Source organism: Thalia democratica, chromosome 3 (genome assembly GCF_965202585.1).
Source record: "Thalia democratica chromosome 3, ktThaDemo2.hap1.1, whole genome shotgun sequence".
Lineage (NCBI taxonomy): Eukaryota > Metazoa > Chordata > Thaliacea > Salpida > Salpidae > Thalia > Thalia democratica.
In genome coordinates this window covers 41,201,595-41,223,285 of record NC_139167.1, presented here as the reverse complement: position 1 = coordinate 41,223,285, position 21,691 = coordinate 41,201,595, and the positions used below count along the sequence as shown (strand labels likewise).

Here is a 21,691-nt window from a genome sequence, read left to right as displayed (position 1 = left end):
GGCAGGTCAAGAAGTCTGCAAACTGTATCACATGAGTGATTTAGCGTCTTGTAGTTGCATATATGAGTTGGGCACTTTATTAAAACCATTATTAGTTTAAAAGGTTTTTATTCAGGAAAAACTCCTTGTGTTAAAGTACTTTATTAACAATGAAATATCTGAAACGATAATAAGTATAAATGTACAAACATATTATAATATTAACACTGATATACAGTAAAATGAGCTATAATTCAATTATGCTACATGTTTGAGATCAATGATTAATTGTTTTTTTTTTTACAATACAATGCTTTTATAAAATTTATAGTACAATACCTTCTTTTATATTGTTTTTTTTTTCTTTGTAGTTTGATGTGTTAACGTGATTGATAAGATAAATATTTGTCATTTTTAGAAAACAAACCTTAAGCTTTGAATTTTATTCATATTTTTAACGATGTTCCTAAATTATAAAAACTTAACTCTTCTATACATTATAGTATCTAAAAATTCATTTAAAAACCGTAATAATATTTTTAAGCCATCTAATTACAAAACATTTGAGTCTATTAAATGATAACTTAGATAACAATGAGTTAAAAATCGTAATCTAGTTTAAGGAAATAAATTTTAGTGAGAAAATTATAGACTTGTGTAATATATGTAATAAATTTATGATTGTACTGTTTGTTAGACTTTGCAGTTATAAAAACAAAAATTCTAACTTATTATCCTTCATATAAGTAATTTATTTAATTTTAAAGACAATAAGAGCTAAGTTAGGTTAAATTTTTTGAATAAAGTAAGTAAGTTTAAGATACTTTATAGATTTAGCTTTGCAAATCGGTCCAGGACACAAGTCAAATGTTTTTAATAGTGATTATTTTCCCTACATCAGTAGTTATAAAAAATAAATAAACGATGTTTTAAAAATCTACCAGTTTATTGCAACATTTTGTTAAAATTAATTTCGGACAACCGTCCTTCATCATTGAACTTTAAAACTAATAGAACTAAAACTACTTTCATACTAATTTACCTACCTAGTAATAATAAAACATGTTTAAAAAAATTGAAAAATCTCTTTGTTCTTTTGGTAAATAAAGTATACATATTTTTTAGTTTAAACCGTTTATTTAAGATTATAACAAACTTGAATTCATTATATTTAAGTTTTTGATTTTAGTACTCAGTTTTTATTATTAGTAACAGATTTATGTTAGTTTTATAAATTAAACATTTTTCAACCGCAAAACAATAAAGAATAAGTCAATACGATTTTATGAAAAATATTTATTTGAAGTTTATAAAAGAAAGTGGAACAAAGTTTCACTTTATTAATGAAACTTATAAAAAATTACTCTGGAAAAATTTTTTGTGCTATACTGATATTGTTTATATTTTTCTTTTTACTGCGATTATAAAGTTATAATAAAATAATGTTTTGTCTTGCTTCTTACTAATATTTTATATGTAATACAGAACAAGCTGTGTATCTGTAGTTTTGAATATATCTTTTATTTGGCTAATTTTGTTTTATAACAAGTAAAGAAACTTATTTTTATACTTAATATGAAAAACACCTTTTAAATGTTAAAAAACTATTGACGCTTAAATAACAGTTTAATATAACTTTCAGATAGAGTGATAGAGTATTACAATACATGTTTTAAATAAAATAGTTGAAGATACTGCTGCAAGATATTTGCAGCAATCTACTGAGTTACCTAATATACATTTAGATAAATAAGAACATTTTTCAGTATTAAATCTTTTAGTTGTACAAACTTTTAATACTAAGTTTAAATTGTCATAAACGTTTGTAGCGTAAAATATAATTTAAGATAAGAGATACTACAACGAAGTTTATTAGGTTATTTGTCACACGTGATATCACTATTTATCACACGTGTATGGTACAAACATTTGCTGCTAGCTTGTTTGCAGTTCCATTCTGCAACCACGTAATCAAGGTTGTTGCGTTGAGTTCGTTAATTAATTATTAACTCTTCCTTGTCTTAAAAACCTAGTATTAAATATGAAATATCAGTAAGTTTGTGATGTTGGTAAATAAAAAGACTATTCTGAAGTTTGTTATTTAAGTTACAGAAAAATAAAATTGATTAAATTTTTATGAGTTGTTATATAAAACTTCTATATATTTTCAAACTTAAATTATCTGTATATGTAATTTTACAAAAACAAATAGTTTTATTTTTTGTTTAGTTTTACAAGTTTTTACAGGTTGGTAAAAAGTTTTAATATGTCATCATTCGCCCCTGGTTCAGGTGCAAACCCCTCGTCTGTACTAAAATCAGATTTATTTCCATCAAGTAAGACTTTTTTAAACTTACAAAAATCAGGTTTTGTTTATAATACTTTTTTTAAATTTTTGAATAAATTTCAGCTTGATGTAGTTTTAATTTGAAAAGTGTTTTTTTTATCAAAAGTTCTTTGAAGTTACTAAACATATTAGATATATCTGAACAATGTAAGATGATTTAAAGATATAGAAATTTATAAACTATTTTGTAATTACAAAGTTTAATTGTTGTTTTAGGTACAAAAAGTTATTGCATAAATAAAATCAAAAAGAAAAAAAGCATCTTAATTATATTTGTTAACTTTACTCCAATCTATAATAAGTTATAGGAAAGTATTGCAACTATAATACTAAATATATGACCTGTATTGCCACTAAAACTAAAACGGAGATATTTGTATAACGTTGACGTTATACTTTTTCTTGTAAAAATTGTTATTAGTTAGCGTTATATTAATGTTTAAATATCTTAATATTTACTGTTTAAATTCAGCAAAATAGTAGAAGAAACCGAAAAATACATACAACGTTTTTTGCTGTATTTGTAAAATATTAAATATGTAATTGTTTCATTCTTCAAAAGATAAAGAAAACTTTCAAAATCCAGAACTGTGGTAACTAATACAAAAAAATACATATGGTGCTGATTTATAAAAAAAAAACTTGTTAAGTTGTTTTAACAATTAAATCTAAACAAGTAAAATAAACAGCATTTATTTTTTTTAAAACGTCTATAACAGTTTGTAAACAACAACCATGTTTTAAGAACTAAAAATTAATTAATAAGAATTTATTAAACTTATTTTTCAAAAAATTAACAACTTATTTTGATTTTTTTTTCTAAATCAAAAATTGTAACAAAATCACAAATTTTTAATATAATGTGATTTCATTTATTTTAACATAAACTTTAGTGCTCAAATTTTTTATAAATGACTAGTATTCGTAGTAGGTTACTAGTTAAAATATTATCTAAACATACCCAATAAAAAACAAAAAAAAACAAAAAAATAAGAAAAACGTTTTATCTAGAATTCTTATATTCTTCGGTCAACCAAAAGTCCTTCTTAGATACTTAATCAGCAAAGCTTAGGTAACTGCCATTTCTAATTTACAGCATTAAAGTTTTTTGTCTGTACCTGTATTTTAGCTCTTATATATTGCACGAAAAACCCTTGACTGTTATTACATCTAGAAATATACAAGTGTAATGAAATAATAAAAGCTTTATTTATTAGTTCTATAAAGCTTTAGTAACATTAATCGTTGTGTACGGTTACGTTACATCCTTTTTGAATCTAAACTTTTTTAACTTTACCCTTTTTTATTTTAAATAATACTTTTTTAAATTTATTATATCATTCTAGGCATTAAAAAAGTAGAATACAGACCAGATGCTGCTGTAGACGATGTTTTATGTTTTCGTCACTACAACGCTGATGAAGTCATCATGGGCAAACCAATGCATGAGTGGTTAAGATTTTCAGTGTGTTACTGGCATACGTTTAGAGGCACAGGTATTTGATTATTGAGAGTTTTTTTTAGCTTTGATTAGTAAAAAACTGTTAATTTTCGATTTGTAATAACTTCTAAACAGAGCTTTTTTTTAGTTCACGACAGTAATAATAAGATTATATCATTAATGGCTACAATATTTTTTAATGTCGAATTTGTTTATTTTCTTTATTTAATAGTTTTGTATTTTTTGTTATATAAACAACACCACACTTGGGCTGCCTTATTACCTGAGTATGTATTTATGCTTAGAAAGTATAATAATTATATTTTAAATTCTAATTTTACACAAACTTAAAAACAGTTTATTTATTAAATAACTTAATCTCGTTTTTTAACTTCATAACTTTGAAAGTTTGTTTAGGCTACTTAAACTTACATTTATCTATAGAAATTAAATTTAAACCCCATTTATATTTTCTTAAAAATAAATAAAACTTAAAATAAAATTTTAGGTGCTGATCCGTTTGGCTTTCCAACTCTTAATCGACCTTGGGATGATCAATCAAACTCTATTGAAAATGCACAACGTAGAATGAGAGTAGCATTCGATTTTATGTCAAAACTTGGAGTTAAGGTGATTTTTTTTCTACTTAGAGCTATTTGTATTTATGCGATTCTGCTAAAAGTATAACTTTTTTTTTGTTTTAATAATGATTTCTTTACTAGTTTATTTATGCGTAACTTTGATAATTAGAGTTTAGTAAAATTACTTGTAGTATAAAATTTGGTCGTGAAAAACATCTATATTTATAAATTACCAAACCCTGTTTTCAGAGTTGAACTTAGCAATCTTAAAAGCTTTAACATTTAATGTTTGGTTTGCAAATATAACTAGGCTTTTTTTTAAAGTTCGATGCAGCTTATAACCACAACAAAGATTATATAATACATATTAATTAACTTAATTTTATACAAAAATGCAAAATATTAGCATGAATAATTAAATTTGAAGACTATATACGAGTCTAATAAAAATCTAAACAAGATCTAATGTTAATTGTCTAAAAATTTTTTTAATCTTTTTTTAATATGTACTATAATCAATATTTTTTTGTTACAATTTGTTCAACAGTTTTATGTTTGCTCTACTAACCTGGTCATTTTAAAATATTTTTAAAGTTTATATTTATTTTCATCTATCGAAGTAATTTAGGAAATCAAGATTCTAGAGAAACTTTTTATTCTTAACGCTTATGTGTCACAAATTTTTATCATATAAGTAATAAATAGGTACATCTTAAAGTTTTTATCGACTTTCTACTATGAGTTTAATAACACTACGCAAAATTGGTTATTTAAACACTTTTTACAAGCATTTGAAAAACAAAAATGATAAAGGTTGTTAGATAAGTCTTACTACCATATATTTACATTAAACATTAAAAAACTAAACTTACTGCAACATAATTTCAAATATTGTAAAAGCTTTTTTTCTCTTTAATTTTATATAAAATTTTGATTATTGAACTATTTAAGCAACATAAATTTGCTTTATTTTCACTACATTCAAAAGATAAATAAACATTATTACCATAATTTACTTAAAAGTATTAAGTAGTTTTAGTAAAAAGTATGTTAAGAATTCTTAATAATGAATTTATACATGATATAATTTAGTAAAATTAAGCTTAATCATGAATTAAAGTTTCTTTTAGTTTAAAATTTTTCGTCAGTTTATTAGAATTTTATTCATATAAAGTTTTATATTCATATATAAAATTATATTTTGATATCATACATTATACACAACTTTCTTAACTTAAACAAAAAGAAAAAAATAATAAACTAGATTAAAAAGTAAAATATTAAAAAACACGTAAAGTATCTCTTAAACTAGAAAAACTATTTTGTTTTTGCAAAGTATAACTTAAACGTATTTCACAGTACTATACATTTCACGACCGAGATATTGCACCCGAAGGAAGCTCGCTATCTGAGACTAATGAGCACTTTGACAAACTGGTCGACCTTGCAGCTGAACTTCAGAAAAGACATGATATAAAGCTTTTGTGGAACACATGTAACTTGTTTGCTCATCCAAGGTAAAGGCAATTAAACGTTAACAAATAACTGTCTAAAAGTTAATTTTCACTGAATATGTATTTGTCTAAATGCATTGAAGTTTAAAAATTTTATAACACGAATTCTACACTCGATATTTTTTATAAGAATATAAATATAAAACAACCTTAATAATAAAAGTATAATTAATATGATCATTTATTTCTTTTTTATTATAATTCCTTTTGAAACTTTTTTTTATAATAACACATATGAATTTAAGTTTTTTTATGTTTGAAAATTATAATTAACCAAGTTTTCGTACAGAATTTTTAAAATTAATTTCATTACTTAAAACTTTTACTTAGTTTCAACCTAACATTTTACTTAAAGAACAAATCTTATTGCTTATATCTTATTAAAAATCAGTCGTTTTATATATAAATACAGATCTTTTTACTTTTAGCGTAGAATATTCTTAATTTAAATTTAATATGACGGTTGTATACTATAAGTTTTTGTAGCTATACCTGCATTAAATGTTATTAGATAAAATTTTAACATAGATAGTAGTCTATTTATGTATATGGGTAGGAGTCAAATATTCACGAAGGGATACCTTTGTACGAAGGGTCACTTTTGTACAAAGACACTTTTGCACAAAAACACTTTTCCACAAGTTGATTTTTTTCTTTTTGATTTAAAAATAAAAAATTTCTATCTTTTATCAATTTAAAATTTTAATTTAATTATTTCTGTTATCACTGTTACCCCTAACCCTTACCCTCGGACGGTAACTTATTTTTTCTTCTTTTTACTATCGTGAAAAAAAGATCCTTCGTGCAAAAGTGACCCCTCGTGTAAAAGCACCTTCGTTCAAAAATGTGTTCGTGCAAACGTAAGTTATTTGAATAGGAATAAATGTTTATAGATACGCGAACGGAGCCTCAACTAACCCGGATGCACACATTTTAGCTTATGCAGGAGCTCAAGTTAAAAAAGGCCTTGATGTAGCATTAAAGTTAGGTGCAGAAAATTTCGTGTTTTGGGGGGGACGAGAGGGCTACTACTCGTTACTAAACACCAATCTAAAATGTGAGCTCGACAACATGGCTAACTTTTTCAAAATGGTAGTAGGTGAGTAAAATTTTAAAAAAAACTTACGTTCATTATTTTATTATTTTACAAAATTCCATACACTTTTCTTCAACATTTAACAATACGCATTTTATTTGTATAGCTTCTTTCACATTTTTATTTACATCTCAAACTTGTTTAGAATTTTTTAAATATATGATCTAAGATCTTAATGAAAGTATAGCAAATTTTTACAAAATATTTTACAAAATATGTACTTAAGTAAGAATATCTTAAAAAAGGATTATTTAAAAAGAGATTGTTTGGTAAAACAGAAGTAAAGTATACGTTACGCTTAGTTTTTTAAAACCGAAAATAATTTAGAAGCACATGTCTAAATTTATACAGTTTTAGATTTTCACAGCCTCTTTGATCTTCGAATGATCTTTAACATATTTTTTTTGAATATGGTTTTGAAGTGTTATTTCGAAATTAATTGCGTTACAAGCAACTTTAAAATTGTTCCTCGCATTGATTGCGTATATTTTCTAAGCTAGGGGTAGGCAGCTTTTTTTTTTGTTGGCGGGCAAGATTTAGCAGAAGAAATATTTTAAGGGCAGTGTAACTTCCAAAACTATACTAAAAAAATTAAAAAAAAACAAACTAAAAACGCAAAGTTGTAATGACCAATCAGTTAATACTACTACAGTTTATCAAAAGAAAATTATAATTATTTTGTATAGTTTTGCAAAATTAGTTTTTGACCTAAAAACCACGTCGCGGGCCAGAAGATCAAGTTAGCTGACCGGTTCTGTTTTTAAGAAGCTATATTTACTATTCTCTTATTATGTACTAGCTTTATTAAATTGGTGCTGTAAAATGAAATACAAAGCTGTACACTTTATCAAGCATTTGCTTATAACTTGTACCTTTTGTTTTTCGTTGTGCCAAAATTGATGAGAACTAGAAACTTTAATTTATTAGTAAGCCATACATTCCGATCTCACTTAGTTTGTATGAAAAAAAGTTTTTATCATCTTACCATTAAAACCACTTTCAGCAGCAATAGAGTTATCAAAAAAAAAATAAACACCATTACAAATCAGTGTGTTTCAGGTTTGTTTGTAGACCGATGACTCCTACAAAATTTAAGTTTGCTCAGGTGAACTTAAACCCGTATTTATTCTCAAGACCAATTTCTCAAGCTATTTCTTGAGTAAAAGTCCTTAAAATCCGGTAAATTAATTTCATGACTGCTTTTATAGACAACATTTTAGACGTGTGTGCATCTAGCGTTGTTTTTCTAGCCAGGCTTTAAGATACTAATAGTTTTTTTCAATAAAAAGTAGATTCAAATGCAACCACGAATAAAACTATAACTACTTACACCTACCATTTTGTTTTTAACAGCTTACAAAAAGAAGATCGGATTTGCAGGTCAACTTCTTATAGAGCCAAAGCCTAAAGAGCCGACAAAACACCAGTATGATTATGGTAATTTGTTTTTGTTTAACGAGCTTTTACCTTAACATTGTAAAATTTTTTTTAATATTTTTTTTTGTTTTAATAAATTATTTTATGGCATGAAGCCAGTATAAATAAGTTAACTATCAAAAACATGTAATAACTATCGATAAAATTGCAAATTTTGGTTAAACCATATACAACTAGAAACAAATATTAATTAGTATAAATAAAAATAGGCACTAAAAGTAAACATAGAGCACAGTTTGTTTTTTAATCGATAGTTAGTTAAACTGTTACAGTTGGTAGTTATAAGTAGACTAATTTATTTATAAAAATTTAAAAGTTTTTCTAGTGTTTGTGCTATACTGTTGATTAAGTATCATACAAAGGTATACTTTTTTTAAATTTTTTATACCTTAACTTAAATTTTTTTTAGGTTTTTAAAAATATTTTTCTGATATTTTTCAAATAAGCAATGCTTACAATACTTATCAAGTTTTGTAAATATGGTGATTATGATTTTTAAGTAACTTCTTACAACAAATGATACGAATTAGTTTAAAGAAATTTGAATAGTTTTTTAAATGAATATTTTGTTCAGATGCACAGACAGTCATTGCATTTCTAAAAACGTATGGACTTGACAAAGACTTTAAGGTAAGAGTAATAATGTGTAAGAAATTTAAAGATTTTTAAATTGATAGGTATCTTTTATACAATAAATAATAAGTTTAAAGGTTTAAATAAAAAAACGGCACACACTTTAGAACTTTAAGTAAAACGCTTATTTTTAATAATTTTTATTCGAATTTTGTTTTTACAGGAGTTTTACATTTTTATTTAAGTTTTACATTAGTTACCTAACTACCATAAAAAAAAGACTAAGAGTTGGTGGTATAACGGCAATCAAACACTAAATAGAATCTAGATATCAAAAACAATATTACAGTGCAACTTATTTATGCTAAAACAACGATCGTAAAGGCAATAATTAGCACTAATTAATTCGGTTATTTAAAAGAATCGTTTTTAAAAATAAACATTTTAATTAAAAAAAATTTTAATCAGCGTATAACAAAGTTGTATGGTAATTTATCTAAAAAACTACTTTTATATAGCTCTACATAAACCGGCTTTCCAAAAAAAAAATTTATATTTTATTTTTATATATTAATAAATGTGCAAATTATTTATTTCATTTCCTACCCGGTTTTAATTGGAAAAAAATCCCACCTTGTCAAGTATAATAAAACAGTAAGTTGCACTGAAAATTTTAACTAAGCTTCTTTATGTAAATAAATTAAAACGTATTCATGCATAAGATTCTATTTAAAAAAATTGTTAACTAAACAGGTTACTTAACATTTTTACAGTTCATTTTTTATAAGTAAACGGAGTTTTTTTGATATATACACTTTCTTAAACTAAGTGTAAATTTATATTTGAGAAAAATTAAAAAAAAAACACCTCAACAGCTTAACATCGAGCCAAACCACACAACACTGGCAGGTCACTGTCATGAGCACGATATTGCAATATCCTCAGCTTACGGAATGCTCGGTTCGATCGATTCAAACACAGGATCTCCTGATCTCGGATGGGACACTGATCAGTTTCCAATGGACTTAAAAGACGCAACAATGATAATGATGGTTAGTTGTTAATTTTGTACGTATTCAACGGTGTTAAACATGTTCAAATTGTTGTTTTATCTAGAAAAACGATTTTTAAATTTAACAGATTTTTATACTCATTATAAAACTAAAACAAACAACTAGCAGTATGAAAAATACCGGGTAATTCATATAACTAATTACAAGAGCTTGTCACTGGGTTTGCTAAATTAGCTGAAACTACTTACAATTTTTGTTTCTTTAAGTAGATAGAATTACGCTTTCTAAAATTAAAAAAAAAGTGTTTATAAAAAAAGATTGTTACGTAAAAAAAACAAATTTCAATGTTTAATGATGTTAAAGTTAAACTTTTTTCATATTCATATCAACTGGTAGTTTTCGATCTTAAAAAACTCAAATACTACAGTTTTTAATACCGTAATTAAAACCGCTAAGATACACAAATTATACTAATGATTTTTTTATAAATTTATTTCGTATACTTTTAAAAACTTACCATAGTTTTATATCTTTTTCTATTGCTTTTTTACAACAAGCATATAAAAAGTTATTACACCCAAACTAGAGTAAGTTGAAAGGGTTTTTTTGATAGTTAATCACTCACAAAGTTTAGATACTTTTTTGTAAACGAAATCAAAATAGACCTATATATCAAGACTTTCAACATCTTTCATGCTTTTTTACTTGTCTGGTCTTACCTTTTGTTAAGAGTATCTTTTTTAACTTTTGAAAAAGTTACTGCATAAACCTTGCTCAAAATTTCGAAAACAAGCATAGCTAGTAATGGTTAACTTTTTAATAATCAGATATTATTAAAAGATACTTTTTTTTATTTAAGACTTTAACTTCGTCCTAACTTATCATATAGAACTTAATCTTAAAGTTTTTACTAGTTTTTATTAAAAACTTATTATTTTGAAAATTTATGCGTGTATACATTAATAGTTTAGAAGTATTAAATAAATATTTTTCTATTTCAGGGGTCAGTAGGCTTTTATAAGTCGCGGGCCAATTTTTCTACAAACAGTTGTTCGCAGGCCGCATTGTAAAGAAAATGTCCGCAGGGCTTACTTATTTTAATATATGTGTACTAATCAATATAAAAATAACACTTCAAACAAAAAATGTTATCTAATAAGAAAAAAAAGAGTAATAAAAAATACTATTTGAGTTTTTAGCCTAATCGTAAGCTTAACCATTTAAGTTATTTTTAAGATGTTATAAAGTAAGACAATTTTTACTAAAAAGTACCTTGTGGGACACAAATTTTTATTTTGCCAGTCATATATAGCCCACAGGCCACAGTTTGCCGACCCCCGATCTAGTGTATAACTTTTTTTAGTGTCTGTATGTATTGCACAAAAAAAAAAGGTTATGGAAATTATTATTATAATTTAAAAATTTCTTACAAAACTCAGAAAGTATAATTCTTTGATAAGTAGATATTAACTTTTTAAGTTTTAGTGTTTATTTTTTCACTATTTTTGTAACCTCAACTACTCAGTTAATTGTGTTTGGTAGAATGTTTTGTGTAATTATTATTTTGGACAATTTATGTGTTTTGAACCTCAAAACAAGGTTAAATAATAAAGTTATAAAAATAACTGAGTTCAGCATTGTTTTTTTAAGTTATATAACTTAATAACTCATTAAAACCATATCTTGGCATATTAGCTACCATTTCGGTAAAACATTTTTACTTATAAAAATCTCGTAAGTTTGTAGCTTTATTTGTTTATATTAAACTTAGCGTTATAAAAACAACAATAAAATTTTAGTTTTGAAAATCTTAACGATTTATTCGACAAACTACTCTTTTGTTTTCTCAACTTAAAAAACTAATAGTTTATAAAGCAACTATATTACTTTTAACTTTATGTTTATACCAAAAAAATTAATTGAACATTGTGGTATACTAAAATAGCTTGAAGATTGTTTTTGACTATTAAAAAAAATGTAAATATAAAACTTTATTTTATAATGTTAAGCTACTTTTTTAATAAATAAGTAAAAGTTGTTTAAAATTTAAAATTAATAGTTGTTTTTAAACAAAAGCTAAAAGTTGAGCAGTTAAATTAATGTACGGTAAAAAAAAAAGTTTTTTAATAGATTAATAAAAAACTTTTCAGTATTAAGAATTCACATGTATTTTTTAACAAATATTAATCTATAAAGACTTCAACCTTAAAAAAAAATCAAGTTTTTACCTAATTCAGACTGTTCTGGAACAAGGAGGTTTAGCACCAGGCGGATTAAACTTTGATTGTAAAGTGAGAAGAGAATCCACGTGCGTCGATGACATGCTTATATCGCATATTGGAGCTATGGATTGCTTTGCCAAGGCACTACGTGTTGCAAGTAAAATAAAGTCAGAAGGTGTACTTGATAGAATGAAAGCAGTAAGTTTATAAATTGTTATTATTTATTGAAAGTCATACTTTAGTTTAAAAGAAAAACAAGTGGCTGTTAAAACAAGTAGTCTAGGTAGATGTATTTTTAAACACCGTTACTATTGTGTTTAAATATTTTTCGCAATTGAAAGTCCTTGAGGTTTATAAACACATATCAAAAAGTATTACCTAAAGTAAGTTTAGAAACTGCTTAAAAAATTGAATTTTAAAGTACAAATTTATCAATTTGTTCTGTTATTTACCCTAAAACAAAAACAGTATTGTTATTATTCTTAAATATAAATTGTTTAAAATATGATAGTTATGTATAGTTAACTTCTTTTTTAAATGTTACTTTTCAACTTTGTTTTCAAAATTTTTTGATGATAAATAAGTTTAAACTTTTAAATTATTAAAATAAATATTTATTTCAGACTTATTTCTAACCTTGGATTTTATTTATACGTATATAAAACTTAAAGCACCTATAGTTAAGAAAAATTATCGACAGCAAGTGTTTTAGTGTAGATAACTAGCTTTGTATAGGAGATGTAAAAATAACATATAACAGGCTAGATACGAATCATACAAATCTGGGTTTGGAGCTGATGTTCAGAATGGTGTAGCCACCTTAGAAGACTGCGAAAAGTTTATTACTGCTGAAGGTAATCCGAATTCAAGCTCCGGACAACAAGAAAAATATGAAACAATTCTAAATCGCTATTTGTTTTGATCAGAGTGAAAAATATTCCGTCAATTTAAAAAATAAATTTTTAACTTTTTTAAATGTAAACTATCTCAACCTACTACTATCTGGAAATTTAATGTAAACTTTTAAATCTAAAAATTATATTACTACTAAAATGATTGTTTAAGATGTTTTTATAGTTTCAAAACTTTCTGAAAGTATTATTTATACGAAAAGTTAGAACTAATGGGTTTATATGAAAACTAATCATTAAGCAAAGTTTCAAAAGTACTGCAATAAATAACAAAAAACACTTTTATTGTTTATGTTTTAAACAGTTTTTTAACAATTTGTAATGAGAACTTTATTTTTGGTTTAAAAAACTGTATAAGCTAACCAGTTTGAAAATACATCACAATAATTTTTCTTTTAAATCTACTACAACAAGTAAATTTGCAAGAAAATCTTTATAACATCATCTTGATCGTTGGTCATTGACGTATAAGCATATAGACGTTTTACTTAAATCGAATGGCAACTAGAAAATTATCGTGTTACATGACTATTCAAATTCTGACAATTCAAATTCCGACAATTCAAATTCCGACATTTCAAATACGACAATTTAAATTCCGACAATTCAAATTCGGACAATTCAAATTCCGACAACTAAAATTCCGACAATTCAAATTCGGACATCTCAAATTCCGACAACTCAAATTCCGGCAACTCAAATTCGGACAATTCAAATTCCGACTACTCAAATTCGGACAATTCAAATTCCGACTACTCAAATTCGGACAATTCAAATTCGGAAATTTCAAACTCGAACAATTCAAATTCCGACAATTCAAATTCCGAAAACTCAAACTTAGACAATTCAAACTTCGACAACTCAAATTTGTTCGATTCAAACTTTGACAATTCAAATTCGGACAACTTAAATTCCGACAATTTGAATTCTGACCATCCAAACTTTAACATTTCCAATTTTGAAACTCAAATTGTGGCAATTTATGTTTCGATAATTCAAATTCGGACAATTGAAATTCGAACAATTTAAATTTCAGCAACTTAAACTCCGATATTTCAAACCCGACAATTTTAATTTTAACAATTCAAATGCCGACAACTAAAACTCAGACAAATTAAACCAACAACATAAAATAAAGTTTCAGGAATTGTTTATTTTTGTAGCAAGTAACCTCTTTTCGGTTTTTGCTATGAAAGCTTTGACAGCATTAATTGTTTTATATATTATTATCTCAACAATAAAACTTAATTTTAAAATAAATACAAAAGAAAATCAAAGTAAAATTAATTTTATAAAAAGTTTAACAATAAGAATTTTTTTTATTGTAATTTTTAATTTTATATTTCTATACTTGTCGTTTTTTAGCGATGTGTTTTTGCATTTGTTAAGTTTTATTTTGAAGTCTTTAAGATGTTGTGTTGGCTTTTAATATCGTATTCTTATAGAGTAGGGTTTGGCAACATACGGCGAGCGGACAGGATCCGGCCCTCAGATGAAAATGACCGGCCCGCAAAGGTCAATATTACAAAATTTTTAATAAACTTTGTATCATAATTTTACAATAAAAAAAACTGTAAGAGTTTAACTTTGAAAAATTTAATTTAAAAATTTAATTTTTATTTATATATAGTAATAAAAACACCATTTTTATCGTAATATTTTGTTTAGTTCAAGATCAGAGGTAATACCATCACTCATATTATACCAATTTAAGAGATATGATTGGTTATATATACGCCGTCCTGGCGGTTACTAACTATAATGCCGTATAAAAATTATTTCCTTAGGTAGTTCTATCCTACTTTTTAGATTAATCGCGTTAAATAATTAAGTAGGTATATGAAAAAAATTGGAATAATACTTTTAATCTAACAGATTATAATTTTTGATGGAACCTAAAATGCTGTTTATTGAAATAGTTTTTCAAAGCAGTTAGATTACTTAAACTATAATTTATTAAAGTAGGTTTTTAAGTTTGTTTGAAAGCTTAAACTACTTGTGTAAAGAAATCGAGTCAATAAGTTTAGACTTTACAAAGAATAAATTCGCAATAAACTACAACGAATTGTACTAACAAAATAGTTCGACATGAAACACTTCGGCTTAACAGCCGAAGCGACGAAAACAAACCCAAAAAACCAAAAAAAAAACAAAGACTAACAAACAGTAAGTCAACTAAAAAAGCCAAATTCAAACGAGTTCGTTACTTTTAAAAAAAACTTGAGAGAAGATAATGAAATAAGATGACTTTCTAAAAAATTGTTAATATATTGTTCAGCACAAGGATGCCACAAATAGATGATTCCGAAAACTTAATAAAAAGTCGTATGTTTTAGCTTAAAATATTACTTTCGAGTAAATTTTTAGTAATCGAGTTTTTGTTTTTATAAAATTAGTTTTAATTCGGTCAAGGGTGAAATATTTATTATCCAACGAATATTTGTTTATTAAAAGCTAAAATTTTACAATATTTATCTTTATATTTTCGTTTATAAAAGTTAAATTCAGTTATGGTAGAATTAATTTCTTTAAAATTGTTATAAATATATACAATTGTTTATTTATCTTTTCAAATGTAAAGTTGTTTTTACTTTTCAGGTAAAATTATTAAATAAAATAAAAATTAAACTTTAAAAAAAAGTTACAGATAAAAGTAAACGTTAAAATTATTCAGCGTTACACATTTTGACTTTTTTTATAGAGGTTGTAATCTATCATTCAAGTATTCACATGTTTCCTATAAGTATTGTTGGTCTTATTTTTTAAATTAATTTAAAGTTATATAAATTTGATAGTTCTTATGTAACTGAACAAGTATTTAAGTACATTTTAATCACAAAATTCAATTAATTTTTGTTTACATTGCTTTTATTTCGTTTCGTTTAATTTATTGTTTTATTACTGAAGATTTAGATATTTAAATGATAAAAATTAGTTTAATAGCCCCTAAGAAACTTATAAGCATGTGTTGTACGACTCGATAACCGAAAAGTTCCTTTTTACTCCAGGTATTTAGTCTAAACTTGTTGACCGTTTTTTTATCTTTCAATAAACAATAACAATAGTGATAATTTTTACATTTATAAAAAAAATTATACATAATGTTTAAGGTTACTTAATTTTTATGTTTAAAATTATTCAAAAACTTTTAAACATTATCTTTATAGTCGTTTATTTCTATTAAATAATTTTACATCTAGTAATTTATTTATTTTTTAGCAAAGCTTATATATCTTTCGAAAACTAAAAAAATAATTTTATAAAAACTTTAATATCTCAAATCAAAAAAGAAACATATGATAAAATTTTTAATTTGCATTATATAATTTATTATAACATATGTGTACAATTTAGTCGTCTTATTTAAAAAGTTCAATTGTGGTAGTTTAAATTATCCGACTTTGACTTGTCGGAATTTGAATTGTCGAACTTGAGTTGTTGGAATTTGAATTGTCGAGTTTGAGTTATCCGAATTTGAGTTGTCGGAATTTAAATTGTCAGAATTTGAATAGTCGTACACCCCAAATATCGGTACTATCGATCTTAATTGCAAACTATAGCTTTATGACACTTTTTATTGTCACTTTTGAACGGAGACACTTTTTGTTGATCCTCGACTGCGAGCTCCCTCTTTTGCAACCAGAAGACAAGTTTTAATTAAAACAAAACTCGAGTCTCGATTTAACGCAGGGTTCGGCCGCCTGTTTAAATGCTAGTAAACTTTAGAAAAAAGTAAAATCATCGTTTAAAAGATGAATTGCAATTAAACCATTTTTATTTAATTTTTAATCCCGTTAAAAATATACTTAAAAGTTTTCGTTAAAGTATACCTTAAACTAGGTTGTTTCAAACTACTTTTATAAACTATAAAGTACTTTTGAAGATGTTTACTTGGAGAACTTGTTCAATCCCGCTAATCGAATACGCTGACCCTTGAAATCTTAGACTCGGATGACCTAGATCAGGGTTTTCTAACCAGGGGTGCGAGATGGCTTTTCATTTTTGTTTGATAAATAAAGAGATTAAATTTGTTTCTTTAACTTGGGCGACTGTAAGACTAGATTTCTTTTACCAAGCAAAGCATAACTATCGATTTTTAAAGCTACCAAGTAATTAAAATCATTAAGAAAATTAAAGTTTTGATTATTACTCATTATCAAGTTTCATAGTTTTAACGAAGCAATCAAACTCAATACTAATTTAGTTGTTATTTTGATTTTAACTGTTGGTTTACAACTATTACTACCATCACCTAAATCTAAAGCTTGTTATACTTATTATATCTTTTAAAAACTTTCTTTATTATATCTTTTAGTTTTTTAATAAGTATTTTACTGTCGTTAGTTAATAGTTTTTAATTGTTTCTCAGGTAATCACGGTTTCTCGCGACTATGTCTGCCTAATGAGTCCTAATAAGGCCGAAACCGGTCGTAGGTTGTCTCGGATGCTGTTGGTCGTGTTGTAGAGTTCATTATTTATTATTGATCGCGCAAACATCTCGACTTTGTTAGTGATGGCCTAAATAAATATTAGTTTAAACTGATCAAACGAGCACAGACTATAATTTCATAATAAGCAGACAATGTCTGAGAAGTTGGGCTGTGAATGATTTAGCTGCGTCAAATTTTTCAACTTTACCCAAAAACGGTCGCTTCAGTATATTTTACTTAAGCCAGCTTGGTAAGATCTCAATAGCGGTTTCTCGCGACTATGCCAGCCTAATGAGTCCTAAAAAGGACAAATGTTGTCTCAGATGCTGTTGGTCGTGTGGTAAAGCTCACTATTTATTATTTATAGTTTTTAATTGAAAATAGCTTTACCTAGCACAGTTTGTTCTATATATTTTAGTACCTAACTCAATTGTTATAATAAAATTTTTAAATGTATAAAATGTTTTTGTTTTAAGTTTAAGCCTAATTTTTATTTACTCTTTTTGTGCCTTTTCCTCACTTCTCATTATTTTTTCAGATCTTAAATGACAAGTTGACAAGGTCATAGACCAAAGCATTTTTTTGTTAAATAAATGTTATACAAAATAAATGTCTCAGTAATTAACTTTTTTATACTTTTTGGAATACAATATTTTACTTAGTACCTAATCCTTAATTATGTCAAGTTTTTAATTTTCTTTAACGCAGTTTGAAAGAAAAACTCTGGAACAATGTTGGTCCTGTACAATGGTTATGTTCCAAGGCTTTGTGAAAAAGCACAAAGTATGCTCATCCCATTCGCGACGACTTACTTGTGCGAATCTGGATTTAGTAGTATTTTGTCAATCAAAACAAAATCTAGAAATCGCTGGAATGCACAGGCGGACATGCGAATTGCTATCAGCAGCAAAGTGCCACGTTTTGAAAAAGTCTTGTGCAATAAACAGGAACAAAAGAGTCATTAATTTTAAAGTGGATTTTAATAATAAACTCTTATTGTTTTCAAAATAATATTGCATAAACACAAAGTTAATTTTTTGTTAGATACCTTATGAATGTTTGCCCAACGATGTGTCATTAAAATTTTTTTCATTAAAGATATAGGATTAGTATTTTGTTTGCGTTAGTTAATTTAACTGTTTAAACAGCTGTAAGCAATTTAATATTTCATCAGTTCTATCTTAGCTTCAGTGGAAAAAACTTTTGTGGTGAATTTCAAAGTCAAAATTAGTGGTTTTTAATATGTTTAAATAAACTTTAATACTTTATTATAGGTTATTGAACGACAACAAAAGCACATTCAAAATATTTGCTCCTAACACCCGGTGCACAAAGAACCTTTCGGTTATCGAATCGCACACCACGGATACCTTTTAATGTCATAACAAATGAAATTCTGGATTACGAAATCAAGAAACAAAAACGTTATTAAGTAAAATCAAAAGGTTACTCGAAACATTAACCATCGTGAAATTTTCACAAAACTTGGTCGGTTAACTCGATATATACTGTTGATTTTTTTTTTAATTTAGCTTTTAACTGTTTGCGAATAAGTAAAACAAAACTTTAATTTAATATTTTTTCGACAAACTGTTAGAACATCCGTCGTTTTTTAGCTAAACAAAAACTACAATATATAGATTTTTCCTAAATGTGACTTTGTTAGCTTATAAATAATCTTAATTTATTTTTGTTATTTTTAGAAATTAAAAAAAAATTCTATTCGTTTATAAAGTTATTTTTCATAAACTGTTTTCAGTACCAAACACGTTTTGTTTTTTTTTGTTTTAAATAAATGTTTTACAGAACAACATCTTAATAATTTCAGTTAATCAAATCGCAATTTATGTTTGATATTGTTTTGTATCGTAAATTTTATCACTTAGTATGATTATAATCTATAATGATATATTTTATGTATGAAGCTTTTAAGGTTTAACTCTGTATTAAATTATTATTAGTATAAAAGTTTCGCAAACCCTAATTTTTGCTTTTTGAATACCATAGTTTGTAGACCCATGTTTATTATGCATCATTTTTATGTAAATTTGTTGCATACAGGATTTCCACGGATGGAACTGAAAAAGTTTCCGGACATCCTTAAATTAAATTCTTAACAAAACTTATTCAAAATACATAACCATGACTTGATGTTTTTAATTTACTCCAAAAACTGAGTTAGACTCTGAAATAAATTGCTAAATTTTTAGAAGATAAAATCAGCAAAATGTAGTATTAAGAGATGATAAACTTACTTATTAAGAACATGTTTATATCAAAATTCCGGGTTTTTTTTTCGCAATCTTTTATTTTTTCTTGACTTACCTGGCTTTGTGGAAGCCCTATGCATAATATTAAAATGTTTAAGAACAGTTATAAATAAGGTTTACTTAGCCTTTTTTAACTTTGTTATAAAATTGCTAACATAATTCATGTCTATAACTACTTTTGCGCCTTTAAAATATAACTATATATTGTTTTTACCATAACCATGCAAAATTTCAATAAATGCTTAGTTAAATAAGCATTGGATGACATAAGGTGGGTGTTGTCGTCTAAGGTGTCGATGTTTCTGATGGCTACCTGATTCTGTTGAACATATACAGAACGTAACCATTAGTGAGCATATTATTAAATTTTCATATAAAGTTGTTTTAAATCTACCTACTATAATGGTTTGCAATCGTATTGAATAGGTGCATGTTTTCTGTTACAGAATCTTAAATAAAAGATTACAGTAGGTTGATAAATACTTACTATTAAATAAATTTATATGGAGTTGCCACTCTTAGAGGCAAAATAATCCACGTCAGCATACAAAACCTAGCTTAAGTTTTTGAAGTTTAAAAAAACAGTGATGAGACAAAAAGGGAAAATTTTTATCAAGCTTAAATACTTATAAATTGACAAAAGAGCCTGATAAATACACTAAATATTCTTAAGTTGGTGAAAAGCGATAAAATGGTCCAAGGTTTTAATACAGGTAGTTTGTTAAGTACTCTTGTTGCAGGGAACCATAGCATTTTAAGCTTCTGTTTTTTTTTCTTAAGGGGCCTCTTATAAACTCTGTACTAATAATATTACTTGTTTATATAATATTGTTTTTACTACTTTTAGAACTAACTACGTTTTTACTAAAGAACCAAAATAACTTTAGCTATAATGCATACTTATTTCCTTTTGTAATTGAAAACGTAGATTATATTTCAAGGCTACATAACTAAGATTATAAAAAATACACACTGAGTAAAAATAACTAAAATCGAGCAAAATACAATATTCGTATGAAAATGTTTGTAGCTAGAGATGATATTATTTAAAAATTCCATAAAACCGGTAATATTATTTTCGACCAAATTTTAGTTTACTGTTGAACTACTTTTTCTAAAAGTAAAGACTTATAACTAATAAAATGAGTCTCACATAAACTTTTTATCTTAAACAGTTCGGTCTGCAACATGCTGTAAATTCTAGACTAAGTTATTAAAGTTTTTTATGTATAAAAAGCAATAGTAACGTGTTACTAGGAGAGATTTTACAGAACAAGTTCCCACACTGTTTAGCATAAATGTTTGTAAATATTAGTTATAGTCATTAACAAATATTCATGATTTAAACCAACATGCGCGAACATTGCAAAAGAATGCACCCGTCAATATATGGAAACTAACAAATACAACAAGCTTTATCTATTTTTTTAAAGGTAGAAAACATCAGAACTCACTCTCCCCTCTGCAACGATAAACGTTATCTGAAGATTAAACAAGTGACTTTTGAGCTAATCACTTATTGTTCTACCTGCCCTATCTTTAGTTTTTTTTATTTAATTACCTTTTAATCAAAAATAAAAACAAATCTACATTAAACAGATCTACATTAAACAAATCTACTTACAGTTATTTTGTATAATGTGAAGAAAAAATAATTTAGCTCTAAATGTTAAACTTCAAAAGAAAACTTCAATAATTGTTTTTATTTAAGAAAATACACCACAGTTTTCTTATAGCTTGTTACATGCTACGGCTCGACAAAGCTAAAGTCTACGATCTGAAATGTGGCTTTTTGCTGATTATTTTATTAATTAGTAATATAAATTTTGTTACAAATGATTATTTTTAGGCTCTTAAACTACATTTCGTATTACAGT

General features: G+C 25.7%; 1 protein-coding gene across 2 annotated transcripts; it reads left to right on the top strand.

The window, feature by feature from the left end:
• The first annotated feature begins 1,947 nt into the window (after positions 1-1,947).
• On the top strand, positions 1,948-13,185 carry LOC145831915 (xylose isomerase-like). Of its 2 annotated transcripts, none has more exons than XM_082939271.1 (11): positions 1,948-1,968; positions 2,227-2,315; positions 3,673-3,822; positions 4,276-4,397; positions 5,708-5,865; positions 6,756-6,961; positions 8,312-8,395; positions 8,970-9,025; positions 9,844-10,020; positions 12,219-12,401; positions 12,964-13,185. In XM_082939271.1, the coding sequence occupies exons 2-11, from the start codon at positions 2,246-2,248 to the stop codon at positions 13,123-13,125; spliced, it is 1,368 nt and encodes a 455-aa protein (XP_082795397.1). In that variant the 5' UTR covers positions 1,948-1,968; positions 2,227-2,245; the 3' UTR covers positions 13,126-13,185. The 2 variants fall into 2 exon arrangements, with proteins under 2 accessions (XP_082795397.1, XP_082795396.1); XM_082939270.1 differs by lacking the exon at positions 1,948-1,968 and adding an exon at positions 2,006-2,031.
• Positions 13,186-21,691: the final 8,506 nt, after the last annotated feature.

Bases quoted from the DNA above. Each gene is read 5' to 3' on its own strand.
- LOC145831915 (XM_082939270.1), top strand. The intron at 2,316-3,672 runs GTAAGACTTTTT...ATATCATTCTAG, and splicing joins ATCAGATTTATTTCCATCAA to GCATTAAAAAAGTAGAATAC. The intron at 9,026-9,843 runs GTAAGAGTAATA...ACACCTCAACAG, and splicing joins GACTTGACAAAGACTTTAAG to CTTAACATCGAGCCAAACCA.